Raw genomic sequence first — 21508 nt, 5'->3', positions numbered from 1 at the left:
CAGCCTGAAACAGATTAACCTAACACGAAGACCGATAGCAAAAAAAAAAAAAAAACCCCTTTTTCTATTTCACACATACACGCGAGGATGAAAAGTGTTCACACCTGTTTCACCGGCACTGATGGACACATCGCTTATGCAAGGTGTACTGTGATATCTAACACATATATGTATATGTTTTTTTCACACAGTGTGAAAACATATGTATATATGGATGATTTTGTTTTTTTTTAAACCCAAGAACAACTATATAACACCCAAAATCACTGCACTGGAACATTTGTTTGTCTAACAGCTGCTCTGCGGTAAGTTGATCTTCTATTTTTCTTGCTTTGTATTTTCATACATAAAAGCTTATAGCTGGGATATGTAATTATATATGACACGTGGGGCAGTGAAAGGAACTTATTAGAAACTTTATCACGAAACTGGTTGTAGTCAGAGAAATGCAAACGTCATAAACGTATCACGATGTATACATTTTTAATTAATTGGCACTCAGGTGTATTATTCGTTTCGCCAAAATGCCATGCCAGTTTATTAAATGAAATAACTTGATATGGCTTGAGGCAAAATGAATAAATACAACAGATTCTGCACATACTAATTTATACGAAAAGCGTCGAGCGTGGGTGCTTATGCTTCAGGACAATGCGCCCGACGGGAGATAAAAACGTTCGTGGCCTTATGCTATTACTACCAACTGTCACGACGGAGTCGGCTAACTCTTTGATCTCACGGCTTCTACGACTGTCCTATCTGAGCGCTATTACATATCGATTCTCATCGTACGACCGCTTAGTTGAGCGTAACCGTCGGAAGTCAGGAGTGTGTATGTGTGTGTGTGTGTGTGGGGGGGGGGGGGGGGGGGGGGGGTTACAACGCAACCATCGAGTTGGTCAAATGTGACGTGACAGCTGATAGTTTAACCCTATAATAATATATACTCTTCAAAAAAAGTAGGGGAACTCTAATAAGAATTTACAATTGCCAAAATTGTAAGGTATAATAGCTGTGGGGAATGGTTATATAATAATAGTGAATTAATTAGGCAAACATTACAACCGGTAGTTCAGTATTACAGTAGATTTTATGACCGTCAAAGATCTTGAAGGACGATTTGGGTCAGAAGTGAAATTTGAAAGTTGACGATTTTTTTTATCAGTAAATCGCAAATTCAAACGATAAAAATGACTAAAAACAAAACAATAACAACTGTATGATCAACAGAATGAAAAACATTGACAGAAATAGTGTTCCACAGTGATTACTGGACCTTCCTGGAAATGGTCAAAATCGAGAATGACACCCCACGCACGCGTACGGGGCAACTGCGTGATGCATGCGCAAACTATGGAACGTGTTTCGGTGTGTTGATAAACAGACCTGAACGTTCGTTACTAGGATGTCTGTGGTCAAAACGTATGTTCGGTCTAACAGTTGATATTAACATTAATATTTCAGGTTCCCCTACTTTTTTTTGAAGAGCATATATTGCTTTTTATGAACTCAGTTATAAGTTTGAACTCAGTTATAAACACTACCATCTCTTGGAACTAAGAATATTACTTTACAGAGTAGTAACTGTACGTTTCCGAGAAATCTACTTTAAAATTCGATAGGGTTAGAAAAAACAAGCACAATGTAGAAAAACGAGAAATGATAGGTAAACCAGTATCTACATAAAAATGGGATGTCTCCTTATGCTGAATTTAACTGTGGCAGGATAGTACACTGTATGACCCATGTGATCAGGTTGTCCTAAAGATGCCTCATCTCAAACCCAAGTTTAGGCTGTCTACCGCATGGTTATGGCTGATTGACGAGAATTAAAACAACACCGAGTAAACATATTGCTAATTCTACTGGGATCCAGTTTTGTTCAGTACAGTCAATCTTAACTGATACCAAGCATTTGTTCAGGCGGGAGTTTCGGGAGTCGAAGCCCACCCATCCCCGCTCAAGCGATCTTTTTTTTTTCTTTAAAAACAAAATATATTTAATATAGCATGTGTCAACCACCCCAAGAAACGTCGCTCGCCACAATTTAGACCTAAATTAGCCCGAAAACTAAAAAGAGAGTGACATTTGGACAGTTATCAACACTCTCTTACCGTTAGAGACCAATCTATATAAATTCTGGGCAATCGCTGCCTACAAAAATCAAAATCAAAGATTCCCACTCTAATATAACAACAATCCTATGTTTGACGTTAAATACCTTTACATCGACCATTTTCGAGCTCCCTAATAAAACAAAATCACATAGTAATCATTAATAGACACACGATAGGAAGAAACATGAAGGTAAAAGAGTGTTGATAACTGTCCAAATGTTCGTCTAGCTCTTTTGCCGCCAGATTACTCGGGCTTGACCTAAATATAATTATTCATGTATACGCGCCCGGATACACTCCACATGAACAAGCTTTCAGCAAGATTGGTACCCAGAATGTTAACGCAGACCAAAAGCTGACTAGAATGGACATTTCCAGAGACCTTTTGTCATGTTATCAGCAGAATCTGGCAAACTTTCTCAAGGCATTTGTAGCCCAGGATGAGACATGGGTGCACCACTTTGACCCAGAGTCAAAACTTCAGAGCAAGCAGAGGAAACATGATGCACTACCTCATCAAAGAATTTCAAGCTGCGAAGCAGGTGTCATCAGTTTTCTGGAACAGTAAGGTGGCAGTCGTGATTATCAGCAGTGAAGTCATACTACCAATGGCCACTGAATTTCATAGGTTGAGAGAGAGAATATCAAAAAATATTTCGAGAAAAGGTTCGAGCAGGTGTGTTTCTGCTTCAGGCAATACACCTGTGCACAACTGACAATTGGCTGTCTATAGCTGAAGACTTCTATATCTTTCCTAAACTAAAAAAACACAAGCAAAACTTGCGTGGACCAGTATTTGCCAATGGTGATTAAGTTATTGATGTCGATGAGAGCTTTTTTGGAAGACCAAGAGAAAATGTTTTACAGAAAGGGACTACATATATATAATCATGGCCGTAACTAGAAAGGAGTGGGGGGGAGGGGGCGGAGTTGGAACTGCCATTTCTGTCAGCTGGAGAAGATCATGGCATGGCTGAGTTCAGCAAGACCGAGTAGAAAAAAAAAAAAACAAAAAAAAAAAAAGTTAGCTGAACTGGTTTATGCGCTTCACGTTAAACCAAATGACCACACCGGGAACCAATCTAATTAAAATTAGCTCCACTATTACGTGTAGATCTAACAGCAGCCCGTTGGAGCTCATGTCCAGTTGACCTTTCATTCGACCAATCAAAACCTTACTTGCAAAATCATGCCAGTGATTTGAAAATAATTTGAAAACATTCGGGATTATGCCGGGGGTATACGAAATGATTCGTGTGAATTACGAAGTATGCCGGAAACTAATTGCAATATAAAATGTTATATAAAATTCGTTTCAAGACGAAATAAAACCCCTGGTGGTATAGCCATAAAATCTGTTTATACTAGTATACAATCCAAAGTTTATTACTGCACTTTTCCCCCTGTTTTTTCAATGTTGAAATAGACCATCAAGTTCGCCTATTGCATAAATAGTCTCGCCCGATATTTTTAGAATTTGTATGCTCCCGAATAACGCTATAAAAGGCGAAGTGTAATTGGTCGATATTTAAATTGTTATTTATAGATGAAATGTCACCTGGACATGGGAGTCCACGCAATGCTGTTAGATCTACTGGCTAGACCCAGTAGAGCTAATTTTAATCAGATTGACCGGGGACCAGTCTACTAGTTCGTAAACGCAATCGTCGCGGCCATAATCGTACGAAAGAGGGCAACGCCCCCTCCCCCATCCCAAGGTTGAAGCAAATCCTCAAATGTGTGCAATAACGACAGACATATTGGGGCAAAATAAGCTGGCATGAAACCATTTCACCATGAATTTCCATCATTCTACTCACAATATTAGTTATAATCCATATTAAAATGTGTAGTTGATCGTTTGCAACCTTATTTAGCTGTTCGACAGTAATGTAAATATGAATATATGTTGTTATCCAGATTCGGCCCTTTTCGTTTAATTCTGGCAAAAAAAGGAAGAAAAACCCACCCCACCCCCTAAAAAAATGGGAGCCCTTATGCCAATGCACGCAACAGATATTATCGTGCCCCAGTTCTCATTTTTAGTACCCCTCAAGGTATTTTAGACTGGGTACAATGTTAATAATAAATATAATTTGTTTTATGTTGTCAAAATTAAATTGTATTCTACAGGTATTCTCGTTGCAAAGGTTGAAGATGTTTTTGTTCCGTTTATCCATCCTCTCAGCACTAGTGATGGTGCACGTGACTGCTAGTAAGTTATAAGTAACCATGGTGAAATACAAGACTAAAGTTCTAGAGGTGAAAATAAGGGGCAGACAGTCACCCACCACATCGAAAACATATTTTTTTTTTAAACTTAATTTAACTTAGGAGTGCCTTTGTTTTGTATAAATGATCTAAAACACTATTGGTGGCCAGAAAACAAACTTCACTGCAACAATACAATAGGGATAACATTTTCCTTCTCAAAATTGGAAGCTCCTTCACCCACCACAATCTACATTCCGACCTTACGTTCCTCAATTGATGTTGTATTTTGTTTTCATTTCCACTGGATAATCAAGACTGTCTTACCTACGTCCTTTGGTAACTTTATTGCATCATAAATGTCCTGGCATGGTGCTTATAAAACTTTTAGAGTCTAGACTCAAGACTCTAATACTCTATTGGGACAATAATGTCATGACAACGCAATACAAATAACATGCGTGTGACTAATCTCGATTGAGATTCAAAACTTCTACTGGCGTCAGTAGAAGTTTTGAATCTCAATCGAGATTAGCGTGTGACGTCATTAAAGATTTATAAGCATGGGGCCTGGGCTTCGTTCCACAAAGCGACCTTAGCGCAAAGATCACCTTAAGTGCATAAGGTTGTTAGGGTTAAGATCGCTTCGTGGAACGGGCCCTGGTAATCACAGTAAATAAACGAATACTATAGGTGCTTTTAATTTCCGACTGCAGTAAAGTCAAAGCTAAATAACACGTCTATTTATATTCCAGGAGGCCTTGACGATGATTGTTTGACATGCATATGTGGGGTAAGTTTATGGATATCTCCACCCGTCAAGAAAGTGCAGTGGGGTTAGCGGAGTGGGGTTAATTCTATGACAACGAGACACAAATAAAATGCGAAACAATCCAAAGGTTATTTCGTGTCTAATATATGGCTGTTTTGACACTTGGTCCAGAAAGTGAGAGACAATATTCGCTGCAACCACATAAGCTACCCCTATTACGAAAACATTTGTTTTTGTTTAACGACACCACTAGAACACATTGCTTTATTAATAATCGGCAATTGGATGTCAAACATTCTTTAATTGCGACATATGGTGCACTGGCTGGAACGACAAATAGCCGTATGGGCCCACAGACGGGGATCGATCCCAAATCGACCGCGCATCGAGCGAGTGCTTTACCACTGGTCTACGTCCCGCACCTTCCTATTAAGAAGCATCATCATCATCATCCCATAAGCAAGGCAGTACATACCGCGTCCTTTGAATGAAATATCTGTCTAACAATGACAGTTATCGGTCAGTGTTGAAGGAACACACACATGCACACACACGCACGCACATACATACAAACACCTGGGGTGTAGCCAGGGAGGAAAAAAAACGCCGAGGAAAACCCAGACCTGTAAAATAAATATCAGTGTCATGAGAAAAATAAAATACATCTGGGAAAATTCCAGTAGTCATGCTGGCTACGCCATTGCACACACACACACACACACACACACACACACACACACACACACACACACACAAACAAACAAACACACACACAGCTAGTTTGCTAAAGTTGTGGGCCCAGTTCAAAGCATAGTTAAATTAACCCTGGGCTAGTGTGACATATCCCCATTTAATTATTATGCAGAAATACAAAAAGAAACTTCAGATTTGATGGTTTATGGATACCTTTGCTTGTTCAAAATCAACGTTCGACATAATATTTTCAGTTACTATTTGTATTGTTTTAGTTCTTGGCATTGAATATTTCTGTTAATACATAATCGTTTGAATAAATGGCCCCTGGTTTTATTTCAAGGCGTGGCGGGACGTAGCCCAGTGGTAAATCGCTCGCATGGTGCGCTCTCGGTCTGGGATCGATTCTGTCGGTGGACCATTGGGCTATTTATCAATCCAGCTAGTGCACCACGACTGGTATATCAAAGGCTGTGCTATCCTGTCTGTGGGATGGTGCATATAAAAGGTCCCTTACTACTAACAGAAACAAATATAGCGAGTTTCCATTCTAAGTCTATATATAACAACTTACCAAATGTTTGACATCCAATAGCCGATGGGGGCGGGACGTAGTCCAGTAGTAAAGTGTTCGCTTGATTCGCGGTCGGTCTAGGATCGATTTCCGTTGGTGGACCCACTGGGCTATTTCTCGTCCCAGCCAGTGCTCCACAGCTGGTGCTAATCGAAAAGAGTAGCCCATGAAGTGGCGACAGTGGGTTTTCTCCCTCAATATCTGTGTGGTCCTTAACCATATGTCTGACGCCATATAACCGCAAATAAAAATGTGTTGAGTGCGTCGTTAAATAAAACATTTCTTTCCAATAGCTGATGATTAATACATCAATGGGTTCTAGTCATGTTGTTAAACAAAACAACCTTTAACTTTATTTCAAGGCCGTCAGTGGTTGCCAGGGCAACACCTGCCGAGAAGACGAGCGCGGCATTCGTGTTTGTGGGCAATATGAAATCACGTACCCGTACTGGATCGACTGTGGCAGGCTAGGAGCCAGTAAGTTTCCATATCAATTTATTGCAATTAAACTTCTGTTTTTACCTCAGATCTTTTCCAGGCATTTCCAAATGATTTTGCAAATGATTATCCGATAATCCCTGTCGTTCATCAGGGGAGGATTCCGGGGTTATCCCGGTGTAAACGAAATACCCACCTTCGCGGCGACCTGCACCCGATCAACATTGCTAACCCGCTTATATTTAGTACACGTACTATTAATAGTATTTCAGCCGACCTGTTGTCTTATCTCTTCATAATATAATCCTGAATCCTCATTCAAGTCTTCCACATGTGTCACCATAAAGAACATCTTCGCAAACCAAGGTACCATTCCGTATAACTACTGCATAAGGAATGGTACCATGACTTGCGAAGATGCATAAAAGGGTTAATCTCTCCACCTCCCTTCCAATTGGGTTATCTCTCCCCAGCCATCTATTTCTCTCTCTGTCTTCCCCTGTCCACCCCTAGACTCTATGTCTGATTCTCTCGGAAAATATCTTTGTATGTGCGTGCGTTATTCATTTTTAATGTTTCCATTACCAATTCAAACTGCGATGGTTATGAAAAAGAAGAAGTGAAAAACCTAATTATTATGAACTTCAATATCTGTGTTTGCAGGTTGGGAGGAATGTGCTAATGACGCGTGCTGTGCCAAGGTGTGCGTCATGCAGTACTTGAAAAGGTACGGCAAATTCTGCACAAAAGGCCGCAAGCCCACGTGTGAGGACTACGCGAAAATACACAAAGGTGGACTGTTTGGATGCAGAGACACCACCACGCCAAACGCATTCTGGAGTTCGGTGCAGACCTGCCTCCCTGACGCATAGTGGAGACTTGCCTTCCTGACGACTAGATATTAAAAAGAAAACCATTTTCACTTAATAACAACTTCATTAACAGTTCTTCATAAATGAAAAATTCAGCGACTGTCAAATGCATTAAGACCAACTTTACTGTCTCGAAATCGAGCATATCTATTCTTTTTCAATTTAGCGCAACCTTTTTTTTTTCAATAACAGGAATACTAATCTAGTTCGAATGTGTTGCCCGTTTCAAAACATTAACTTTGTGTGTAATGAAAGCAAATAAAAACTTATTAGTGCAGTGTTTTCATTTGTGTTCACAGCAAGACTAATTTAAATAATAACGTATAAATCTACGGGATGATATCTTTAAGAGTTTCAGCGTGATCATTATACATGTATCTTGACTTCTAAAGATGAATAAGGGGTTCATCTTCGCCACATCTCCCTCCCCTTCATGTCCCATCTCTGTATGTCTGTCGATTTCTCTCTCTCTCTCTCTCTCTCTCTCTCTCTCTCTCTCTCTCTCTCTCTCTCTCTCTCTCTCTCTCTCTCTCTCTCTCTCTCTCTCTCTCTCTCTCTCTCATATATTGATGATCGTTACAAAATATGCTAGAGCGCTCTTCCGGGGTGCGATGGTTGCTACAGATAATTTACAGGATCGCTGGATTCAGGATTTCCCCCATCGCAACCAGTCAGTACTAATAATGCCCATGACTGATACAGCAGTAGCGTATTATGTACTGCAGGGCCGTAGCTAAGTGGTGGGTGGTGTGGGTGCAAAAATATTATAGAAACTTCTCTTCTTAACCGTTTAAAGAGTTTTAGACTATTAACTACTCGGTTGCCCCACCACCACCACCCCCCTCACCCCCCACCCCCAACAAAAAATCCTAGCTACGGCCCTGTACTGTAGTGTCTATATGAGAAAAGTTAGTTTGTTTTTAACGACATTGATTTATTAATCGTCGGCTATTGGATACCAAACAGTTGTTACCTGTGACATATAGTGTTAGAGAGGAAAAACGCTACATTGTTCCATTAGTAGCAGGGATCTTTTATATACACTATCCCATAGATAGAATAGCACATACTACGGACTTTGATATACCAGTCGTGGTGCACTAGCAGGAACGAGAAATAGCCCATGCAGATTGTTGCCCATGACAAAATACACACACACACACACACACACACACACACCTTCATTTGCAAGTTTTATACCGATCCAATAACATTTCTCTTAATGTAATTTTGTTTAAAATAAAAAAGCTCCGTTAGTCGGAAACTTGTTACAATAACGGTAAATACCAGACAATCTATGTGCAAAAAAAATGTGCTAGATGTATTTGTATTAATAAATTTAAAAAAAAACATTCGGAGTCGGTCCTTAAAGGGACGTTTGCTGCATTGTAAGATGCATATTAAATTTTAAAAAAAATTGCTTAGAATATCAGTGTCTGTATGTCAATGTTTCTGGTCGTCTTAATATTTGTATGAACCCCAAACTGGATTTTGTCTTCAAATAATTTCGTACGTACGAAAAAATCGCTTTTAGGAAATAAAACGAAATTTAACTTAGTACAAATATTAGAACGATCAGAAACACGTTTAATATACAGTCACTAATATTTTATGCAGAAAAATATATTTGATATGTAATTACAATCTGTTAGTCGATAACATCTTAAAAAGTGCAGCAAACTCAGGAATGTCCCTTTAAGATACCGTATATATGAGGTAATAATTTCCTTTTAACGTATTGTATAAGACGTTACTACACTCACGTCATATACACCCTTATCGTGGGTAGTGGAAGGGAATACGATTATTTGTACCAACAGGCCCGTAAGCGAAGGGAGGGGGGTGCGAGGGGTGCGTATGCACCCCCCCCCCCCCCCATAGTCCGTCCGTGGATGTGTAAAAAAACAAGTCCGACGATGTGACAAATTTACTTCCCAGAATGCAGGAAAATGAATATAAATTTCTGCGTACATGGTTATTTTGTCATTTGGTTGATAGTACATGGGACACATTAAGGCAATACTTTTCTTAACGTGCACGGCGAGTTACTTCCCTTTACGTAGTAAAAAACACACTTACTACGTCCGTCCGGACCAGTTGATAGACACAAAACCGTCTGTTAGCAACAAAGACATACAAAACCCTGAATCTGGAAACCAACATTTATTCATATTTAGCATTACCGCCAAACCGGTTGCAAACGAATCGCAAAGCATTTTTATATGGACTACAACTCAGGCCCGTAGGACAGATTTTCAAAGTGGGAAGGGGCTCAATTTTATGGTTGTTCTATCATCAGGTTTCCATATTAGCATTATAAGACATTTTAAAGTCCAAAAATAAAAACTGGCGGACCTGCGACTACTTAATATTGTGGGTAGAATGATGAAAAAACATGGAAAAAAGGTTTCAAGCCAGCTTATTTGTCCGAATATCTCTAGTTTTACCCCGCATTTTAGGATTTACTTCAGCACTGAGGCGGCAGTTGCCTCTTCGCGCACGCTTATGGTTAGCGATAAAGCAGCAAAAGACATTTTCCCAGCAGACAGGACAGTAATTTACACACGACTCTACTGAGACAGTGAGAGCGATTGATCCTGTCCCCCATCACACGCCAGGCTAGTGCTAACACTGAGCGACATACTGGCTGGACAAATCATGGGGAAGTCTTTATTAGCACACTTGCTATACTACCAGAGTGGCTTGGCCTTTAAACGAAGCATGTGGCAGTAATTCGTGGAAAAAGACCATATACGTTGCCAAAACGGCCTTTGAATCCACCTCACTGTGGTTTTACACAATTATATAAATAATATTTTCATACAGTTCCCTTTTGTGACACACAATATTCGATGTGTATGTTTGTGCTGGGGTGTCGTTAAACATTCATTCATTTAAATCCACACTGTACAGTGATATGTGCTTGAATGTATTAATGACTGTCAATCAGATTCTATATGGTAATGTTGTAGTTTGATTAAATCCATACATCAATCAAATCAAACCGGCACATGTGCAGAGGGTGCAGAGGGTGTGTGTGTGTGTGCGTGTGTGTGTGTGTGTGTAGGAATTAAGGGTCAACACCCCTTGCTCCAAGTGAATCTTCTTTTAAAAAAAGATTCCAAGGAAGCATTACATGAACCTCCTAGAAACTTCACTGATCCCCCCCCCCCCCTAGAAACTTCTCTCGCTGCAGTATAGACAACATTTTCCTACACATATGCCTGTTTATCACAAATAAATTTATTTAATAAAAAGATTGTTTTGAATACTGCTCATTTGAAACCATATCTATGTAGACAAATAACAAAACCACATGGAATAATCCAAATATGTATACAATATATTACATTACAACATACAGAATTATATAAAAGTATATTCAAGAGAATCATGTGCAGAAAAACATAAATTATTTCAACAAACATTCCAACAAGAACACAAGACTAAAATTTGCTGCAACAAGAAATGTAACTCAACTTTGTTAAAACCCCAAACTCGTCAATTTAAAAACAGAGTTACCGATTTGATAATAGGGTCTACCACTTGGAATCAATACCAGGTCAATAGGCTGGTTCAAACACACTTAATCTTAGCAAGTAAAGAATGATCCTGATTATATAACTTGGAACTACATGTACCAAATGAATTTAATTTCCTTAAGAAACTGACGTCTTACAACACTCTTCGGGCTGATGCATCAATAAAGTGGATGTGAAGACTACCTACGAGTCAAAATTATGCTTGATGTCCAATATTCGCTAATTAATAAATCAATATGATCTAGTGGTGTTGTTAAAACAAAGCAAACTTTAACTGTGTGATTTGATAATGGCCATGAGATAAATGATTTTAGTATTAAAAAATCGTATTATTTTAATAATTAATTAGTAACTGACAAAGCCAATACAACAGTAGCATTTCTTGCTTTTAAGTATTGACACCTTCTACTTAATTTATCGTTGAATTAAAGGTGTGATTGCAACAAATGTAGGTTTTGGTCATTCCCTATCATGGAGAAACAAAACACTCCAGCACTATACACCATCATACCATCATTTCTTTTCAGAATACAAATACAATGTATATGTACTTTTAACCATGACATGTTCAATTTTAAATTATATTAATCTAGTGATTTTTGCTGATAGTGAAAGTATTTCATTCAGCTGGCAATCTGTTTACATATTAAAAGACTTACATTTACTTAAAATGTGGTTCCGTCCATTTATATAAACATATTTCTACTACCAAGTGAATTTTACTTTCTTAAATTTAATTGCTCAATATTCTTTTCGATTTATCAATACTTGAACATATCATCCATAGTAAACTAGATATTACAATTTTAATATTAAACAGCTGCAGCATAGATCAACAAGTCTGTTATTCACCCAAATAATAGTAAATAAGATATTTTTATGTATGTTATAGAAGCTTAATATTGGGCAGTTACAGCAAATATCAACCATTCAGTCATAGACACAAATAATACAATCAGTGAAAAAGATTTTTTTTTTTTACAGTGTGCTCATCAATAATGATTAATAACAATGATATTGCACAATGATTTCAAATGACTTCATATATACAGGTACACCAATGCATGCCAAATATCTCACATCTACGTCAAATGAAAACATGTTCCAAAACCAGAGAAATCAAATAAAACGGTTTTAAAAAATAACTAGCATCTTACACGAACATAGAAAATGTTTTGTTATAATACACTTCTTTTAATACACTCAACATATTTTCAGTTTAATCACAAAGAGAAACCAGCACACTATATAATATAACAGGGCTCGAAACAGGAAGTAAAATATGGCCTGCTGTTATTATTTTTTAAATAATAGCAGGTCAAAAGAAATTCTGTCCTGGACCAGACCACTGGCTATCCAGAGACCTGGCCCGTGACAGACATCACCGAAACCATAGTGGTATAGGGGCATCAGTGTTCTCGCTGGGTGGAAATTAAAGGAGGGCGGCCGCTCGGCACTACACCCTTCAAAAAACAAAAGCAAAAAAAAAACGAAAAGAAAAAGGGGGGGGGGGGGGGGGGGAGTAGTTTGGTTACCATATTGTTGTGTGTTGGGGCATGTTAATGTACTCTGTCTCTCTCAAAAGAAATATGTCCGGCAAGAACAGAAGATTGTCAGCAAGAAATATGAAGCCACTGTTTGGGAATAGGTGTGAAACTGTATAACCTCTGATCTATTTTAGAGCATTATCGAATTAAAACATAACAGAATCTTGAGCTAAATAGCAGTAGTAGAGGAGAATAGTAGGTGGTTATAAGTGCCTCTTAACAATGCCAGAAAGTGAATGACAGGTGTGTGGCACAGATAGCCACAAGAGACAAGCACCTGTCGCGGTTGGAGAGACAAGGACTGGGATGTGGAGGTGGACAGCAAAAGAAGTTGAAAGATAAAGGAGTTGCCAGATTGGGAGGAAACGAAGTGGAATCCAAAGGAGTAAAAGGAAAGGGGGCAGTGGGAAAATAAAATAATCTCGAGCTAAATAGATGAGATGAGTGTACAATGTACATACATCCGTCTCTTGAAGGTTTTAAGCAGGTCAATTTCAATTTCACACGATAGGTCTAAAAATATGGGCCTAATTCACTAAACTCTCGTAACTCTGTGATCTCGCAGTGCAATGCTAAAAGACTTACAAAGAGGATGCTTTGTTGTCTAGCAGAGCCTAAGAGACTTTTGTGAATTGGGCCCCTGGTCTGCTTTTCAAAGGCCTCTATTTCGAGCCCTGTGTTGGAATATCTGTTTACATTAAAACATGAATCATGTGATTCCTGCTTGCACACCAATCACTAATAAATAACATCCATAGAAACTGCTGATGTCATGCTTGTATCTTGTTTCAGAAGTAACAAAACTGGTATCACTGTGATCTTAACGTATTTTCAAAATTGCATGGAAAAGGTGTGCAAGTACACAAGTAAAATAAACAATTTTAAAATATTTTGTTCGCTAACTTTAAAATCGCATGAAGCACCCGAGTCAGGCCTGGTGCTTATAAAACTTTAAGAGTCTAGACTCAAGATTCTAATAAAGAGTCTGAGATAGTAATGTCATGACAACGCCATACAAATTGTATGTGTGTGACGTCATTAGAGATTGAGTCTGGACTCTAAAGCAAGGGACCAGGTTACCCTAACATCACAACTATCATCATCTTGGCAACATGTCAAGTCTCATAAGCATAAGTCACTCTGATAACACAAAGTATCATAACCAACAGACAAGCACTGTAACTACCACACAAGTCACCCCAACATGTCAAATATTGTAACAGCTGCACAGTTGTAACCATGATAATATCCAATGACAACCAGTCAGATGCAACAATTACTCTCAAGAAACACAAGTAATTCTGAAACAGCCCCCAAAAATTACAATCACCAAACTGAATTTCAAGTGTGCCCATTTTGGAGAAAAAAAAAGATGAAGTGAAACATCTAAACTATAAATAAGAGGTTGATTTTTCAGTTTTTCAAATCAAATCCAGTTTACTTTGTAAACATTATTTAACACCAAAACAAATCTGATAAAAAGCTGCAAATTACCTCTGTGTAAGCACTGATGCTTGCATCTGGAAGATACCCTTTACTCTTTTTGCTTTTATTAATTTTGCTCGTTTCATTGCTTTATTTTATTTACTCTTTTTTTGAGGGGGGGGGGGGGGGGGGGGGGGGGGGGGGGGGGGGGGGTAGAGGGGCTTGCTTTTAACAGTAGTTACCAGTATATAAAGTTATATAATTTAAATAAATACAATTACTTTCTTTTTGGATTTTTTAAACATTAAATCTTGTTTTTGTGAAACCACAACCTTGGTCATTACCAGTTTTGGTTGTCATACCTCAATTTCTTTGCTAATAACATTTTGTTTGTACATACGGTTATTTACAGGTCCAAGGGCTACAATCTAATTAAAATTAGCTCCACTATTACATGTGGATCTAACAGCAGCCAGTTGGAGCTCATGTCCACCAATCAAAACCTTACTTGCAGAATCATGCCAGTGATTTAAAAAATAATTTGAAAACATTCCAAATTATCCTGAGGGTATACTACATGTTTCGTGTGAATTACAAATGCCTTAAAACATGTTTTATTTTATAAAATAAATAATTTGTAATGTAAAACTGAAGACTGATTTAGGTTGTTTTTTTAATAAATAAATAATTTTTAATGTAAATTTGAAGACTGATAACTCATCCTGTACGTATTGGTATGGTTCACTGTACTGCGGCCACTAAAATAGACTCGCCCGATATTTGTAGAATTTGTATGCTCCCAAATATCATTATAAAAGGCGAAGTGTGATTGGTCAATATTTAAATTATTATTTACAGACAAAATGTTACCTGGACATTGGAGACTACGCAGTGTTGTTAGCAATCTGATTAAAATTAGTTCTACTGGTCTAAATAAGGCATTCGTAATTCACATGAAACATATCGTATACCCTCAGGATAATTCGAAATGTTTTCAAATTATTTTCAAATCACTGGCATGATTCTACAAGTAAGGTTTTGATTGGTGGACATGAGCTTCAACTGGTTGCTGTTACATCCACATGTAATAGTGGAGCTAATTTTAATTAGATTGCAAGGGCTAGTTCTGGGCAAGCAGAAAGTTTTGCCATATTACTTACTGAACTTCAAAAACGGTAAAAAGTCACAATTATTATTCTACAAAATATTAATAATTACATGAAATTATTAATTTGCCAACTGTTTTTAAAATTAACAACTGGTGACTTTGGTGAATACCCGAGCTACATGTAGACTTGGTCGGAGTGGACTAATGTTATAACCTTAATGATCGAAAATACATATCAAGCAGTGTTCAAAGCAAGTCACAATATGCATTTGTTTGAGGCCAGTTGGATTAGAAAATAAATATCCAATTACATTTTATATTTTTTTTTAAAGGAAAAAGCATATTTCTGGCAACATGTTAATGTTTTATGGGAAGCATTTTTGTTTTCAAATTTCCCTTTTATTTATCAACTGTGAATGAGAATTGAAATTCTGTGTGTTTTTTCTAAAATGCCACCCATGTTACAAGTTGTGTTTAAAATAAGCTAAAAACAAGCAGCTTTTCTTCACTGCTTTGCATTGTATTCAACACATTTTTCACAACAAATAGCATTTCTGTTGGCTTTCAATACTTATTTTCAAAAACCTTTTTCTTTAAAAACCATAACATATTTATTATTTAACCTGTCAAGAACCTTTACTTTAAAAACTGTAAACTGATTTGGGCTGAAAAGTAAAATTAGTGTTCGTAGAGTTACTAGAAGCACACCATTAAGATGTTTTTTTAAATAGATTTGAACATTATGTTTTTTTCCTGGAACTCGGTTTGCTCTTTATGGACTTTTTGGCCGACCCCCCGCCTCCAAAGATGTTTGTAAACATCTCGGACATGTCCGGCATGTTCGGCTTCGTACTGAATGCACTCATCTGGGACTGCATCTCCTGTTAAAAACATAGTAAAAACATTGTTTAATACACGAATTCTGTCGAACAAAATGACTCTCCTACCATAAGCTAATTAGTGAATAAAGAAATCATTTAGGCTGTAATATTCATAATTAATCTAGTTTAAAAAATAAAATAAAAAACCCCCAAATTCTGGTTTTAAACATGCAAGAATTTTGTTTTAGCCACATTTCAAATACATGTATGGCAATTATTAAAATATTTTAAAATTCTGGGAAGTTGTTTAATGAATTATATTTGTGTAACCAGTAAGTAACCAAATCAAAACAATTGTATTCAACTCGCATCTACAGCGATAAAAATAAGCCACCGGACAAGTACATATAGAAATTTATTTGTCTGCCAATATTTTCACTTGTCCAAATAAGTGGTTTGTTTTATTCAAGTGCAAGGACAACAGTTTTGACAGCTTAAAATGAAACTGCACTAAACATTTTCACTTGTCGACTGGACAACCATTGCCATAACATTTTGCCTGTCCTAGCAGATTTTCACTTGTTGAGACAAATGGACAAGTGCTTATTTCGAACACTGATCCCTAAAATGTAATGAAACATATAAGCTGATGATAACTTACATGTATAATAGAGAAAACACACTCATACAGGGTACTGTTAATTCACATGGTAGTAGAAGTTGTGTTTGGCATTAATGATGTTACTAAAATGTCACATGACTGCTGTTTTAAAAGCACAAAAACAAGTTAAATGAGAATTTATTTTAACAGGTACATATACAAGTAATAATAAAATTCTCAAACCTTTTGTGTCTCAGGGTCAGCAGCGTTCATCATTTTGGGTAAAACCATGATCAGAAGTAATGGCAACACCATTGTCAACACCTACAAGTAGAGCAGTGCAACAATTTAACAAGTGCTATGTACATACAGCTATAATATAGCTTCAACAATTCTGAGAACCAAACAAAACCCTTAGTGACCATCTGCCTCATATTCTTAGGCCTGTGATTTGTTTGCACCACATTACATAATTTTATTGTCACGTTTTCAACCTAAAATCTTTGCAGTTTCTAATTTACACAATCAGCTAAAATCTTGCTTAAAGCAATGAGAAAAAAAAAATCCCTTGGAAAAAAACTCAACAACAATGTTAATTGGGTTAAAGCACAAAGTAACATTACAGGACTAGCTCTGGGTTAGCAGAAAATTTCGCCAATTTATCTATTAAACTTACAGAAACCCAGTTATTTTGTACCAAAATATCAATTAATACTTGAAATTATTTCGCCAAATTAAAATAAAATTTGAAGATTGTTTTTAAAATTTGCAATTGTCGAATTTGGCAAGTGCCAGAGGTAGCCCTGAACATAATGCTTGAGTCACTATTACTAATTATTTTAATATTAAAGTGGAATCCCCCACACAGCTGGAAAATGGATATAATAATAGGCACCAGCTAGACAGTAAAGAATGTTTTTCTTTTTTTTACTGAAAGCAGGTTCAAATTGTTACCATTGGGTTAAAGAGGAAATCTTGAACCCTCCATTGTTCTCGTGGCTGGAAGTATGTAGCTTTGCCTCGGTCGCGGATCTCTAAAGGATACGGCAAAGTTTTCACCAAATTTGGCTGTAAATGGTTGACACGTCTTGCACGGATCTTTCCCTTGGACGTGATGTCAACCCTGGCAGATTCGAACAAGTACGATGGATTTGTGACATCAACAATAAATGATCCTGATGGCAAACCATGAATGACAAATGATCCATCATTCCTAAAATAAAAATAAAGAAATGCAATATTACTGTGCATGTAACAAATTACAGGTATCATGGGTGCAGAAAGTGCTTGCCTGCTCGCCAAATGCGAATAACAATTCTGACTGATGAGTAAAAAAAAAAAGCAACTACCAGTCCGATTGACGATCAGTCTTTCTGGCAGACTAATTTAAAAAACAAAAAAAATTTGCACCAAAACCGAGACTCCACATCAGTAATGCCAGAATTCTAAATCATTCAAACAAACGGTTCAAAACAATTACGAAATTCACAACAATATTATACCACATTGACAACAGATGACTTCGGAGATCGGAACTGCACAAGCGCAACATTCCGGACACTGCATCTTGTTTAGGTTCAAATTATGTTGCAGGTGTGTTTTGAATAGATTGTTCTGTTAAATACTTTTGGGATGTCAGTTGAATTTTGTCATTTATCTATCTGATAGAAATGTGAAAAACTTTGTCTTTACCAGAATATTTCAAATTTTATTGATTTATCAGTCAACGTGTGGTATGCACTTTTCTGTCCGTGGGAAACTACATATAAAAGATCCCTTGCTGCTAATGGAAAAAGTTTGACATCCAATAGCCGATGATTAATTAATCAATATGTTCTAGTGGTGTCGTTAAGCACAACAAACTTTATTTAATAAACTATTGCTATTGTCAATGTCTTTACTGTTATCTTGGACACGATCAGAATACTTGTAAATCATTATAGTCCTTTATCCCCCCACTCCACCCACCACTGGCTATTGGGCTTGAACAATGTACTTATTTGTTGAATATATTGATGACAAATAGCTTGTGCATTAAAAAAAATTATACTGATCGGCAAGTCCTTTATTCAATGGTGACACACCGACGAACAGCCCCTAGAGGAAACACTGTTAAGTAGGGTTTTTTTTTACGTCACCTCTATAAACAAATAGTGAACAAATTCAAAAATCCATACTATATAGAACTTAAATTGTACTTTTATTATTAGTATCCAGGGGACAATATTCACATGGTTTTTACCTAGGTAACCAATTGTTCGGTTACGTGAAATTTTATATTTGTGTATTCTGTGGGTTACCCAATCAGTTACCTCAAAGTTATGTTGAAATTGTATTTTAAATACATAAATTTTAGCTTCCACATAAAGTTTTAATAAAATACAAAAGAAAACATTTTATAAAACAGTTTCTTTAATGCTTGCTAAAGTTAACAATATTGTAAAAGGACTAAATATCAGCCCCAGTACTGAAACAAAATAGATACACCTCCCAGATTCCTTTTCTCATTTGGCGGTGAAGTTACTTTCACTTTATCAATGGTACTTCTGTACTACAGTGATGTTCCAAATGACTGGTCGCAAGTTACAACTATTGCATTATAACGTTGTCTATACTGGTTTGCTGTGCATCAAGTATCTAAAAAATTAGTCTAAACACTAATGACTTAATCCAAATCGTGTTGTTTTAGAGGACAACTGAGGGGTCGCCTGTTTTTCCATGGATCAGCTGGGTTCACCTCTCTCCTTCTGACAGGCTTGGCACCCAAAACGTAATACTAAATTAACCATCGCTGGATTTTTTGCGCCACTCCCCTAGTGGCACCAGCAATTAAACTCTTATAACCCTTTGGCGTCACTCTTCAAGTGACACCTGTTTGGGAAGTTATAATAACTTCCTAAACAACTAGTAGGCTGCCAGGATTGGACTGAACTGCGGTTGGACACGGTGGGGGGTGGGGGTGCTGGGATGCCGGGAGTTAGGGTATTCTTTGGGGTACAGGCGTAGGCGGTTCGGCCTTAGGTTTTGTTTAGGGCCGGCCTCCCCTCCCTACCGACCCTCACCTGGTCACACCAATGTTTAAAATATGATTGGCAGCCCCTTTCCTCTTAACCTCACATGACCTTAATGAATATTGTTTAATAATTATTATTAATTTTAGACCAGCCCATCTAAATTTGCACTGAAATTATATTATATTAATAATTTATATAGGTTAGGAATGTTAATATTTTTCTTTAAGGGCGCAGCCAAAACTTATTAACCCCAATTTTCCCCTTTTTTATATTTTTGGCATTAATATTCATAATTTCTAAATTGACCCTATTTGTTAGGTTATCCCTGTCCCAAGTCAAACCCCCGATCATATTGGAGGCTGGACTCGGGATAGGCGTGTTTAAAACCCTAGTGGTATATGGACACGTTAAACCAGTTACTACTTTAAGTAAGTAATTAAACACTAAAACCTAGTCAAATCATAGGGTCTCGAAATTACAATACTCGTGAACAGAACGAAAGTTCGCATGAAATAGTGTGCCCTGAATATCATATGTTGACCTTTTAATCTGTTTCTTTCATTTTTGTATATAAATTGGCTAATTATATAATCATGTCTAGTGCTGCTACGATAAACCAGTATATCGCGATAACTGATCAGCTCGATACAAACCACAATACAGTTTTGCGTATCGCGATTTTTACATGCTATTTTTTCCATGTATCTTTTTTTTAATTGCTGATGACAGTAAATGTAACAATCATGTCAAGCGTAGTCAGCTTACTTGTTGGCATACGAAGTGATAGGTCGATTATACTTGGTTCTAACTTCTAAACACAAGGTGTTAAAAGTCAAATAAAAATAACAAGTTAACAATAATTACAAATAAATGTTTTGTTACTTACACATTATTATACATTATTCATTTATGTTGGAATACGGCTATGGCTATCATCTTCAAAGTAATAAACCAACAAATAAGAATCGCACTTCGCTGTTTTTCCATTTTCGCGGTTTCTTATATATCGCAATACAGTTTTGACCGTATCGTTGCACCCCTAATCATGTCCGATTCTATAGACTTAAATTTGGGTTGGCAGAATATGTAGTTTGCCAGACCAAATGTCCGTCAGTAATTTCTACCAATATCGACCCGAGATAGCAGCCCTATGCCACTCAGTTTGTATAGACTTTTTGGTCTATTCCACCCCGTCTTTTCAATACATTCATTCCATTATTACATTTAAACAAAACAAATCACGACGGGGGAAACTGAAGAAACTCTTTCCTAAAAAGACATCTCCTCCAAATAATAAGTAAATAAAACAAACATGAAAATGTGACGAATATCACAAAGGGCTCACTTTAAATGACCAACATACTGCCCTCCATCAACAAGAATTTTAGTGTTTGAAATCCAATTCTTATCACGCGCCGTAGTAATTTCAACCTTCCCTTCTATTTTGAAATTCCCCGAATCTACTAGTTCTGACCCCGAGACAAAATTATGCCCACAAAACAATAAAATGATAAACTTCAACATTTTCTGTTCAAAACGGAAACGGAAATATAACATGGTATGATGTAAAAATTGTCTCTCGCACTTCCGCTGTAGCGTAAGAAATACACGATTTGTGAGAACCGATTGCCTCGGGTGTGCTAGAAATTGGTATTTCCGAATTGTCGACTCGTTAGTACAACTAGTTTTAGTTTGTGTACATTTGTATGTTCCAGTTACCTCAACATAATCAGCAACAATGTATTTCACTGACAAATTTGCTATAGGCTACCT

The 21508-nt window shown here is 37.2% G+C and overlaps 2 protein-coding genes across 2 annotated transcripts; one reads left to right on the top strand and one right to left on the bottom strand.

The window, feature by feature from the left end:
* Positions 1 to 281: 281 nt before the first annotated feature.
* LOC121376028 (lysozyme-like) lies at positions 282 to 7952 on the top strand. The gene is made up of 5 exons (XM_041503791.1): positions 282 to 305; positions 4251 to 4332; positions 5084 to 5121; positions 6730 to 6844; positions 7469 to 7952. Exons 2-5 carry the CDS (start codon positions 4275 to 4277, stop codon positions 7675 to 7677), a joined length of 420 nt encoding a protein of 139 aa, XP_041359725.1. The 5' UTR covers positions 282 to 305; positions 4251 to 4274; the 3' UTR covers positions 7678 to 7952.
* A 7282-nt stretch (positions 7953 to 15234) lies between these two features.
* Positions 15235 to 21265, bottom strand: LOC121375562 (ER membrane protein complex subunit 7-like). Its single transcript, XM_041503070.1, has 4 exons — positions 21081 to 21265; positions 17676 to 17934; positions 16965 to 17045; positions 15235 to 16180 (listed from the first exon to the last, which is right to left on the bottom strand). The coding sequence occupies exons 1-4, from the start codon at positions 21257 to 21259 to the stop codon at positions 16040 to 16042; spliced, it is 660 nt and encodes a 219-aa protein (XP_041359004.1). The 5' UTR covers positions 21260 to 21265; the 3' UTR covers positions 15235 to 16039.
* Positions 21266 to 21508: the final 243 nt, after the last annotated feature.

Source organism: Gigantopelta aegis, chromosome 6 (assembly GCF_016097555.1).
Source record: "Gigantopelta aegis isolate Gae_Host chromosome 6, Gae_host_genome, whole genome shotgun sequence".
In the NCBI taxonomy this organism is placed as follows: domain Eukaryota; kingdom Metazoa; phylum Mollusca; class Gastropoda; order Neomphalida; family Peltospiridae; genus Gigantopelta; species Gigantopelta aegis.
The sequence above is the reverse complement of the archived record's forward strand: the minus strand, read 5'-3'. Positions and strand labels throughout refer to the sequence as shown.